Consider the following 12,449-nt stretch of genomic DNA (forward strand, 5'->3'; position numbering starts at 1 on the left):
GACGAGCTCCCAGTTTCTTCAAGGCTGAGTCATTGTTTTAAAAAAAAATGCCCACATGAAGGTACATGCATAGTGTGGCTTACCAGCTGAGATGTTAAGAATGAGTGTGTGTTAGAAGCCTGGTCTCAACAATTTAGCCTTCAACCAGTGAGTTCACAATTTCCATAAAAGCTGCTGATAAATGTATAGCATTAAACACACCTATTTTTTCCCCTGAAATAATAATCAGTTTAATGAGAAGTAGAAGTAGGAAACACACAAATTATTCAGGCTTTGCATCACATTAGAAGTGTTTTATCAGTTTAAGAAAAAAAGAAAGAGGGGAACGAAATGTAAGAGGGGGTCCTGCGGAAAGATTATGGGGGAGAATAGATGAGAAACCCACCACAGTGTTTTGGCGGTATCAATATTCTATTAATATTCACAGTGCCAGAGGTCCCGGCTGGTATGCCAGTCAGTGCTGAGCCGATGTGACAGGGTCCCAGAAAGACGTTAAAGCCAAGGACATTAAATTCCCCCTGACAGCAACCTTGGAGACCGTCCCAGGCATGCGTCGCTTTGACTGCGGTAAATCAGAGAAATAAACTCAAAAGAACATAATGGAGTCGGTTCTCATCATTATTATGACAAGCAGGTTTATTTAGTGTACAGTTGGCTCTCCTTCTGCTTCTATGTGTGTGAGACCGTGTGTGTGTATGTGTGTGTATGTGTTTGTGTGTGTGTGTGTGTGTGTGTTTGTGAGTGTGTGTTTGTGAGTGCTTGCTTTGCTGAGCTCTAACAAGACAACCAGTGGTGACTGTCAACTGTCAGAAATTCCTGTAAGCCAAAGCTGCCGTTGAACTGTACATAGGGGGAAACCTGAAGATTAGAATCAACACCACACTAATTCTGGGAGAAAACCACACTTATAAGAAACAAATAAACATACTGTGATAAGCCTGAAGTGTGCAACTTTTACATTGAACATTTTACATTCAGGACCTTGCCAAACACATTTGTTACCACCAGATATCTAATATATATGAGGTGTTGGGTTTGACATTCCTGCACTGGCCAGATGACTGCATACTGTGCATGCTCATGCACACAAGAGACTTCCGCCAGATGAGCAGCTAACTTCCAGTTAGCCCTATGCTAACCTGAACTAGAAATAAAAAATGTAATTGTGCTCTTCTAGACTTTCCAAATATTACAGGACCTAATGGATCAAATTCTAAAATACTGAAACAGATCATTTCACGGGGGTTGTGTGATGCTTAAAACAATGAATCCACTGATTTACAACCACAACAGCTAGGCTACGCAGACCCTATGACATAAATATGTCGTTAGTTTTTACGTAATCACTCTCACTGCCAGAAGGGAGAGAAAAATGTTCCCTAGCTTTAAGCCAATTTTGTGTTTCATCACAGAGTAAGGAAACATTCACATATTCAACACTCAAGCACAACCTTAAATCAAACATAGCTAACAAAAATATGAATATATTTTCATTCTCTTTGACATTTAAGAAGTCAGTTTAGTAATTTGTGTTTTTTAGAATTGGCATTTATAAGTCAAATAAATAACTGTTGTATGTTGTATAGGACTACAAATTATGACACGCCCAGTATATTGAGGTATAGATTTTGCAGTAAGCACCACTAAGAAAAAAATACACAATTTGAACCTCTGGCCATGATCTTAAATAAAGATCCAAGATGACACATTTCTCTATAATTCTTCATGTAGCACATAATATGTAGATCATGTGTTATATGACTTCAGAGATGGTGATAACCCACAGACCTCCCTTCCAACTACAGTATGTACTGCATTTGTTCTTCCGATTACATCCACAAAATGAGAAATAAAACAACAGCTTATGGCACCGCAGACAGCCTGAAGCAAGCTATCTGGGGGCCCCTCTATCATCCATGTCTTCCATTCCCCCTCCTTTATAGAAGTCTTGGCCAAACCTTATCATCATTGCTCCCATTTGAATAGTATTACAGACACGCTGGCCAGGGGAGATGGAGATGTCATAAAACATTTTATTGATTTTTTTTTGCTAGTTGTCATCATACATTAATATCACCAAATAACTGTACAGCTCCTGTTTTAAGTGTGGCTTTTGTGGAACGTGTCACACCCCCCCACCCCCCACCCCTTCAATATGTCGTAACAGATTCTAGTGACGTTATCTTTCTGGTACAGCGTGACTGATCCCTCTGCATCTTGTCAGGCTTCTCAGAGAAAGGCCTTTTTGACATGCACAGCCATGCTGCAGCAGGATTTGACGTGGCATGATGAACAGTATACAGTCCTATGGTCTGTGGTATAGTGGGTGTATGGGATATATGATGTATAGGGGCATGTTCCAATTCCATGTGATGAGTCCAGGATCACTACAGGAGTGAGAATATATCAATGTCTGTGTGCCTTTGTGTGCATGCATTTGCCAGTGTATGCCCTGATGTGTGTGTGTGTGTGTGTGTGTGTGTGTGTGTGTGTGTGTGTGTGTGTGTGTGTGTGTGTGAGCTGTGATGTTCTATAATGACAGATTCACACCTTTACAAGACAGCACCAATGTCCACACGCTTAGGCTGTTGTCCCCATTTCCCCTTTGCCGATCGCAGTCTCTTCAACTCGCCTGGCGTGAGCAGGTGACAACCTCTCTGGAGGTGTGAGTGTGTGTTTACCTTTGGTCACACACATTCTGTCAGGTGTCGGTCACAGGGATGGAACGGAGATTGAGCTGAGAGTGAAAGGACTACATGAAAGACAGAGTCGTTAGTCCGTACATACTGTATCAGACATGCACAATGGTATTCAGGTTGTGTTTTCACTCGTGTGCTCAACAAGTGAGTGTGTGTGGAGGTCAGTTTGTGTACTCCTGTGTTTCCTGGCTTCACCATTGCCAGCAAGAACCCAACTACACATACACATACACACACACACACATACACAAACTAACATACATACTGCTCACTAGTACTGTTTTAAGCAAAAACACACATCCTCTCATTCCCTACACTTGACTAGATATACCACAACCCTCAGCATAAAGTCCTGACACAAAGAGGCACCAACGAGGAAGTCAGCACAAAAAAAAATCAAAAGGGGTCAGCATATGTCCAGTCAGAGTACGACACCTCACAAGACAACTGTCCCAACCAAGCAGATTGGGTCTCTCCTACAGCTTCGGCATGGTGTGGCATGCTGCTTTGTGTATGTGTGTACTCACTCGTGTCAAGTACAATACTACACAAGTGAAGATGGGGCAGAATAGCAGGAGAGCTGCATGGGCAGATTTGGGTGTTGCCCCCGGGGTGTGTACTGCAGTCTCCATAGTACTGACATGACAGGCCTTGGATCCGTATTTTTAGGGGGTTTCATTATACTGCAAGTCAAGGTAATGAGGTTAGAGGGATGGTCTGGAATTTTATCTTCAACTAGAAGCTTGTTTAATTCCTCTGAGAAGCTTTTGCCTTAGTTTATAAGACTTTGAGAAGGAAGGAGACGGAAGTTAGTAATTGCTAGGCTAGCATGATTTAATCAGACTGGTTTCTGTCTAAGACCAAAAAATACATAACACTTTTCTGTGGCTTATGTATAAAATCTAATTGATGTAAACTGCTAGGAACTTAAACCAACAGAATGGTGCATATTCAATGAATGAAAGGACCAAAGCTGTTCAAAATATCACCTAAAACACAAGACCCTTTACCCCCAAAATCCTAGGAGGTATACAAAAACAACTGTAGTTTTTGCATTGCAAGTCATGCGAAGACCACTGAGCCTCTACACATAAAATGATATTTATCCAGCCTCTGGTAAAACTGCTACCTGATATTAGTTATTGTGGCTCAATTTAAAAAAAAATAGTACATTTTAAATTATTAGTAAACGGTGACAATATAATGTATAAATCCACATCTTGGAAGAACATCAGGCACAAGAGATCCCTGGCCCACACTCACCAAAATACATTTAAAGGGATATTTGCTGAACAACCCTTTAAACTGTGAAAAATTCCCTTTGGATTGAACATTTTTAACAAACTTAACAAATATGTAAATGCAACTGCATGATTATTGTATTAGTTCATTAAGTGTACACTCCCTGGAGCAGGACTAAGAAAATCATGGAATTATTTTTAGAGAATACAGATATGTTGAATATCTAATAGGACACTTGCTATTAGAAAGCATTGTCTTTGTCAAATCTGAGTCATGATTTTTGTCAGTGGCACAGCGGAGACATAACATCAACCGCTGCAGCACATTACAGTCATGGATGTGGCTTACTATTTGTTGTTTGTGTTCTGCCTTCCGCCACAGCCACTGATCCATCCAAAGTTAATCACTCCAAACAGCATTACAATTAGTGCAGTTTGGAGTCAAACATCCATCTCCTGGTCTATCTATCACAGTTTTTTTTCCTCTATGCGGTAATATTCCCCAATTAAAGCATTATTGTAGCCTACTTCATCAAGGGCTAAAGTAATCAAGATTAATCTCAGTGAGCTGACACGCGCTGTTTGCTAAGGAACACACAGAACAATTGCTCTGGGCGAGCATCATTAGGAAATGCAATAAAATTAGGCAAACTGATTATATTTCAGAACTGGGGAGCAAAATAAAAACACAATTTGGGGAGAGCTTCAATTATGGCAGCTACGTTTGCTTGTTTGAACATCAGCCACTTTACTGTTGAAATGCTTGGGCACAAGTTTGTTGTGTGTGTACAGTATGTATGCTCATATGCATGTATAGGTGCTTAGGATTGTATGGTTTTTTGTACATATGGTTACTCCTGTAGATGATATATGCATATGTGTAATTTTAATCATGTTTGCAAATTTCTGTGTTGGTGGGAGGAAGGTTGGTGTTGCTAGTAGTGGGGGGGGGCAGCCTGTAGCCACATACACAGGCTTCCAGCCAGCTATTGACACTAACTTGGTCTTAGCCAACGGCTGCAGCAACCATTTTAGGCTCCGTTGTCAATTGTATCTAATAGGGGTTAAGTGTTTTGAGTTCTATCTTTTGAGGGGGAAAAAAAGCCACCGGAAGGCAAGTTTTCATTTAATTATAGTTCAGATGGGAGATGAAATATATGTGTTGCATACTGTGTGTTTTGTGTGTATTTTCTGTTTATGTATATGTGAGTGCCACTCTGCATTTGCATGTACATTGTGTATGAATTCACATAAGTGCCTGTTCTATAGGAACAGCGTGTGTGCTTTGTTTATTTATTTTTCCTGCATTCAATACCTTGATGGTGAGGTATACCGGGGCAATCTATTTATGTCATTCATGGCCACTCAGTAGTGAACAATACTCTGAAACACACACTGTGATTTGCCGGTTAGCAGTGAAACCGTTTTAAATGCTTATTAATCTTGCCTGGGGCCAAATTCTTCCTCCTCCTTCCCCAAAATGGGATGAAATGAATGAAAATACATGGAAATATGAAAAATACCTTATCTTATCATGGTGTGGAGGTAATATTGTGTGATCCCTCGCTGAAATAGCTCTGAACATTCCATGAATATATTTTGAATATTCCCTTTGCCTGCGTTTGAATTGATGTACAGCAGGGCGTATATGCATTCATGCCGCCTGTCCCGTGTCACGCATCGGCCGTATCACAACATTTTCCCAATCAACACTGACAAGGAGGGCCACTTCTCATCCATTTAGATTGGATGAAGGAATAAAAATGAAATAGCCTTATTGTCTTGCCTCTATAAAAATGTTGTGGACTTTCTCCCATATCTCAGATTAATGTACCTGACGATAGATAGAAGCTAAGCTGAACTGACTGACATAAGTGATAACAGGCAGAATCGAGTAACTGTATGACTGCATTCAGATCCCTATGCGCTCCCTCAGGTGTGGTCCGTATCACACCGGCTGTGTGTATGCAAGTGTGTGTGATACAGAAAGAAAAAGCACAAACAATAGATGGAGATCTACTCTCCTACATGACTCTATGACCTTTGACTGAAAAACAGAGAAAAAAGGGGAAAGGGAAAATAAAGGATGGAGTATAGTAATTAAAAAGAATTCCAGTAAATTCATATATCATGGGAGTCTGAAATTAAAATCCATGGTTTCAGTTCATAAACCTCTCTGCTTCTAAACAACTGAGAAAAGTAGAGATCTATCTCTATGTTACACCTGGTGCCTAGTTTGTGTTAACTTTGTAAATGTAGTTGTACATAACTTTATGCTCTGGTGTAAAATATGAGTGATATTTTACCCTATTTGAGCCACTAGGGTCAACTTTACATTTGCAGACCACATAGGGACAAGACCTCACCAAATCAATACAATAACACACACATACGCCACTGTGTGATATTCACTGTTCTGAAAACATAATCAATATGCTCATAAAAAATCGGGACGACCTTTTGGCACTCTACGACCCTCTTGCTTCTTATTAACCTTGTTCACATTGCGCCACTGACCTGTGCCTATAGACCTTATGAATTATAAATGCACTTCATTATCATAGTCTAGTCGTTAAGGGATATCATACCCTGCGTGGAAGTGATTTCTTTTTGTCCCAAATGACAGAAGATTTTCTCCCTCATTGTTTTTCCAGGGTTATCATATGCAATGTGACCTTTTTTTCTCTCCCCTTCTTTCCTTCTCCTTCCACTCTCTCTTCTTCTTCTTACTTGTTTCATATTGCCAGACCTCCAAGGATGGGGCAATAGAAGAAGGAGCAAAAGGGGAGAAATAGTTAACAAACTCTGCAAGTGATTGATGGCCTAATTTCAAGCCCTGAATAAAGCAGTTTCCTAAGTCTGTTGATTCTCCATTTATTAGGTAATAGAAACATTTATCAAAAAAGTCACATTTTTTGCTTAAGCAATAATTGCATTTTTAAGCTCTCATTAGGCCTTCCATGCATACATAATCCAATTGAATAAATACAGTGTTGAAGTGATGAATTAATACCCCTCCTATGGTAAACTGAAAGTTCGAAATTCTGCCGCTTGACTCAGTTGACAGTTTACACAGACTAGTACAGTGAAACACTTTGAGGTGTGAGTAAAAGGCAGGAGTATACTTTTAGTGATGGAGGGTCAAACTGCCTGCATATCTTCCAGACTGGTATTAATCTATTTGTAGTGCATGTCAGTGAAATTAATATATTACAACAGTATTAAAGTATTAAAATGATAAAACCCAGCACACATTGTCATACTGATGTTGACTCCACCAATGTCCATTTTTGGTGAAACATATCAGAGAAACATGTACAGTTGTGCTACTAAATTGAAGTATTTGTGAAGTGGGCATTTGAATAAATTTGTGGTATTAAAAATAATAAATGTGTAAGTTTGTTGTCCATTAAGACTTGAATATAAGGAGAGGTTGCTTTGAAAGTAATGCATAATTGCTTTTGTGAAAGTTATTTTTTGTGTATTCTGGTGGTTATATGTCCCATGATGATGACAGAGTGGAGCTTTAGCAAAGCTTTTCAAAGCTACATCTCTGGAGTCGCTGCACTGCATTCACAAAATGTGAATGGAGGTTTTTCGCTCTCTGATTTCCCTGGCCAGGGACAGAGGTGTTCTACTTTATCTCCTACCAGCCTACTGTAGCTTTAGCCTCGTGCGTATGTAGCCACATCAAAACAGCAGTCATGTCTTGTTACCTGGCAACGGTCCCACTAGCCAGCTAAGGCTCCTGTTCCAGCAGAGAGAGCCAGTTTTAATCACCTAGCAAATTTCCAGCACTGAAAACAGACAGGGCCTCAACTTAATCTTGTTAGCACGATGAGGCCGTTTTCAGATATCATTGCTAATCAAATCATCCCAAAGGCTTTGAGCCCGGGGTTTTTCTTTTCTTTTTTTTTCCTTTTTTTTTTTGGTAGGAGACGTGGTAGAAGTGATGGTGGTGGTGCATGCAGCAGATGTGTGCGTGTGTGTGTGTGCGATGAGGGGGGAGGTGATGAAGCGGGTGTCTGTGCATGTTTGTGTGAATGCATCTATGTGTGCATTTACAGGGTAGAGGGTTGTTTTATGGCTTCAAAACATACCAAGGTGTAGAAATACTAAAGAGCAAGGGAACTACAGTAGACACTGATCAGGCACTCAACACATACATGCGCACTTACAGTAAAAACACCTATAAATGTATGTATACGCATACTCATCATTGTAACCAACACCCGCCTCATCGCCTTCTCTTTCAAACTCCTTCTTTGGTCGTGAGCCCTCACTTCAATTTGAAAGGCTCCTCCACTTCTCCCAGTAGGTAACCTGCATTTTTTTAGTAGCCCAGAGCCACTCGCCAGCACCCTGAGAGACTCCCCAACCCAGGGCCCAGGAGAGCCTGCACAACAGAGAGAAAAGGAGAACAAAGCCAACCTGCAAAGTCTTAAAAAGTTAAAACATGTACTTTGATAGCCTCGGCCTACCTATTGCAGCGGCGCTGATCCGACCCCAGGGAGACTGACAGCACCGCAGAGAAAGAGGGAATACAGAGGAGAAGGAGAAGAAAAAGTGGGCCACGGCAACCCCAAACTCTTCCCTTCTCTGCTAGTTTCCATATCCACACACATACACACTTACATGGGAGTTTGATATATGCCGAGCTGATGGTTTTTGCCGCTGTTTTTCCAGTGCAGCAAGTGTATTGGAATAATACTAGTGCAGTGCAACTACTTTCTGCATTAGCATATCTATCTTTGAACAGTACAGTGAGTGAGAGTGAGGAGCTGTGAGATACTGTACACTGAACAAAACACAACGTTTAAATGTACTGATTGCACCAGGGGATTTGCACTTGCTGTCACAACTTGGATTTCCTTTCGCAAATCTCCCAAAGCACATTGATACTGTGTAGTGACATAAGCACGCGGCTTGTGTTTCAAACCATTTTTGTTATATATGTGCATGTGTATTGCAGTTGAATATCTTGAGTTCCTGTATTAAAATCAGTCAATGTACAATAATTTGAAGTTTGGATAGTTTCCTAAAAAGTCAAGCTAGGCAGTCAGTTTACAAAAGTGCTGTAATACAATAAAATGAGTTTTATGCTGATTGATTGGGAACAGGAACTGGTGTTTTCCAAACTTCGATCTCTCTGGGGTAAAAGTGTGTTCAGATACTATTTAAAGATACACTCCCTCGTTTAATGTAGAGACCAAAAGTGTCCTCAAATCCCAAAATGTTACTGTTGTTATTTTGAAACTCAGCTGTTGACTGAGTTGAGTTCCAATCCTTTTAAAAGTAAGCAAAGATAGAATTTAGGGATTTTGGGTTATCTTGAGTGTAACAAAAGTGAGTTTAACTTGTTGCCACATGGTAACCCTGTACAGGAAAACATATAAAAGGCCTATACATTACATTACAGATAAATATTCAGTTATTTTTCACCTATAGCATAGCTGCAGCTTCACTTTGTGCCTCTCATGTAATACCTTTATATACAAATCACAGAGCTAAACATTCATTTTTCTGTAGTGATCTTTGAAAAACCCAAGAGGTTACACAACACTTACCTCAATTATCTTCTCTCTTTCAGTCTCTTCTTTAAGATGTAACTCAGTTCTCAAGTTGCACCACTGTTTCCTGACCTAAATAAAGGTGAAAATGACATATGTCCATGAACAATGTATACATTTGTCCATATTAAACAAAATATTTTAAGTAAAATAACACTTAAAATATAACACTCATACAAAAAAAGCAATGATATTTGTCCATTCTCGCCATAGGCAAGAAATACAGTTGTATGTTGAGAAAAAGGTTCAAATATAACTTTTCATGTAGCATACCAAAATATTTTGTATCCAGATGGTTAGAAGACTATTTGGACATTCTGGAAATATCAACTTACTATTGTTAAGTAACTAACTATTGTTATGTAATTCTTTTTGGGAACACTGATGAATATTACTCATGAAATATTCACCATCATTTCATCATCTTGTCCCTGAAATGACTGATGAATCACTTTTCTGTCAATACAAAACAAAGTCAGATTTATGATTAAGCCTTTCAGTCATCATCAAACTTCTAGACACATCATTTATGATGAATCACCCAAATAAAGAAACTCCCACACCTAGGTTTCATAATTGGTAAAGGATGACTTAACATCAAATGTGACAATTTATTGCCAACAGTGTTGAAATGTATTGCCCTAACTAAACCTGTTGTTGGGTCTCAAATCATTGACCTTAAGTGTCAGAAGGCCCTGTTTGATGAGTTTCAGTGGTGACAATAGGCTTGGTGCGTTCCTCCTTTACAATAGCAGGGGGTGGATAACACAAGTGCGTATGGATACGATCCCTCTAACACACACACACACACACACACACACACACACACACACACACAAACCTCCTCCTCCCCTCTGTTATTAAATTTGCCTGTTAATTTTCTCTAAGGGTTTGGTGTAATTAATGGACCAGTTTAGAACGGCCAGCGAGACTCAAGCCGCCACCACTATCCCTATCCCTGCGGTCAGTCATGAAGGGCCACTCCAAAGGCCCACAGGGGTCCCCTCAGCACGGGGTGCCAGGCCCTGTCAGTCACATGCCCACCCTGGGACTGTGGCCTGTCCATCAGGACTGGAGTGATGGAAAGATGGAGGCAGGGAGGGACAGTATGGTGGGCTATGGCAGTGTTCCCCTCAAGTGGCTATGATTGTGCTCATTACTGCCCATTTACATTTCATCAGCAGGCTAGCTAGCCCTGCGCTGTTAGCACTACCGACTCATTAGCACTAAGGGGGTAGGGGGGCATGGAGGGAGGGAGGAAGAGTGAGGTGTGCAAAGGCCTCAGGCATCCAGGATCTAAAATATACCAGAGGGAGGTTTCAGAAAAAGAGCAGGGAGAGAGGCAGCTAAACAGACACACACACACAGAAGAGAGAGAGAGAGAGAGAGAGAGAGAGAGAGAGAGAGAGAGAGAGAGAGAGAGAGAGAGAGAGAGAGAGAGAGAGAGAGAGATTCACCAGTGTGCCTGTGTCTGATCAGATAAAACTGAGAGGAAAGGAGGAGGGATTTAAATCGATATGTAATAATGTCCAGTGCTGTCTCTGGCCCTGCCCTTTCCTGCATGAGTAAGAGCATGAAAGTCTCTGTCAAGAAATGCTTGGTTGCGTTTACACACAAACAAATGATCTATTAACACTTCGTGGTGCACCTCGTCTTCCAATAACCAAAGAAAATGGTGAAGAGATTTTATCACTGGCACTACTCTTCTCATCCAGTCTGTGTCACTGATAATACATCTTTTTTAGCATTAATTTCAAATATACTAAAGAGATAAAATAAGTTTACTCAGTTTTTACCCATTTTACTACACTTTAACAAATCTTAGAAAAGTATCTTCTAAATTCATCTTAAACCTGATATTTCATAGAACTAAATGTTTCATCCAATTGTATTATTTCTTTAGAGTGAGGGTTAGTGTTACATTAAAAAATGCTGCCAAAATAGCGATACACAGTTAATCAGAGTAGACTGAATTAATAATAATATACACAGAGCACAAATAAATAAACAAGTTGAAATTTTCAATGCAAAATAATTGTATGCAGTACATTCAAGAAAGAAATGTGTGCAAGTAGCTCACAGTGATCCAATTCTCCATGAGCAGCACTTTGATAATGGCAAATATAGATTCCAGTTAGACATGGTCACATTTTAACCACATTTACAGTGTATTAACCTGCAAAGTGGCTGTCTCAACTGTTTATAGCAGTATCACAATGAAAACAATGAAACAAACTCCTAATGATCAGTTAGAATATGATTTTTATTTCCATTGTGACATGTAGTAATGCTCATAATTCAAGTATTGGGAGAGGAGGGTGCATTTATTGTGCAAAAAGCCTATATATTTCATAATAGCATCATTATATATACAGGGAAAAAAATATATTAACAGTAAATGTACAACACCGTTCTAGCTGTGCCAGCATGTATGTTTTTGTGAGGAGTGAAGACTTGTGCTCATTTTGAGTGTCCAGTCTAACAAGTCACCCTGCAGACACCAGAGACTTGGGTGGGTGGTAGGGCGGATGGGGGAAAGGGGGGTGGGTTCAGAAATTCCTCTTGACTATCAAAGTACAGACACCAGAGAGAGGGAGAGAGATAGAGAGAGAGAGAGAGAGAGAGAGAGAGAGAGAGAGAGAGAGAGAAGTATGACGGGATATGAGATTAAATACAGTATGTCTGCCCTCTTCTGGTCATCACCGCCATTATCCATGCTGACAGTTCCCATTGGGGGGATAGGATGGGTGGGGGTGGGGGGTGGAAGGGTGGAGGGGTGATACAAGAGACAGAGGGATAGATGTGTACAGAAGGAGGTGATGAAAGGCAAGAAAGAGAAGAAGGAAAGATTAGAGAGGAGCGAAGGCAACATGATGAACTCACTGCATAGTACCTGTAGACACATTGAGGACTAAAACTGATTATGTCTAAAAGTGACA

General features: G+C 40.3%; 1 protein-coding gene across 1 annotated transcript in view; it reads left to right on the forward strand.

Annotated features, from left to right (window-relative positions):
- ofcc1 (orofacial cleft 1 candidate 1) overlaps positions 1-10,657 on the forward strand; it is a 134,513-nt gene extending 123,856 nt beyond the window's left edge. Inside the window, exon 25 of the mRNA XM_053342337.1 lies at positions 10,423-10,657. Within this exon, the coding sequence (XP_053198312.1) occupies positions 10,423-10,657 (235 nt within the window). The remainder of the gene's footprint in view (positions 1-10,422) is intronic.
- The last annotated feature ends 1,792 nt before the right edge of the window (positions 10,658-12,449 follow it).

This window comes from Scomber japonicus, chromosome 21, assembly GCF_027409825.1.
Source record: "Scomber japonicus isolate fScoJap1 chromosome 21, fScoJap1.pri, whole genome shotgun sequence".
Lineage (NCBI taxonomy): Eukaryota > Metazoa > Chordata > Actinopteri > Scombriformes > Scombridae > Scomber > Scomber japonicus.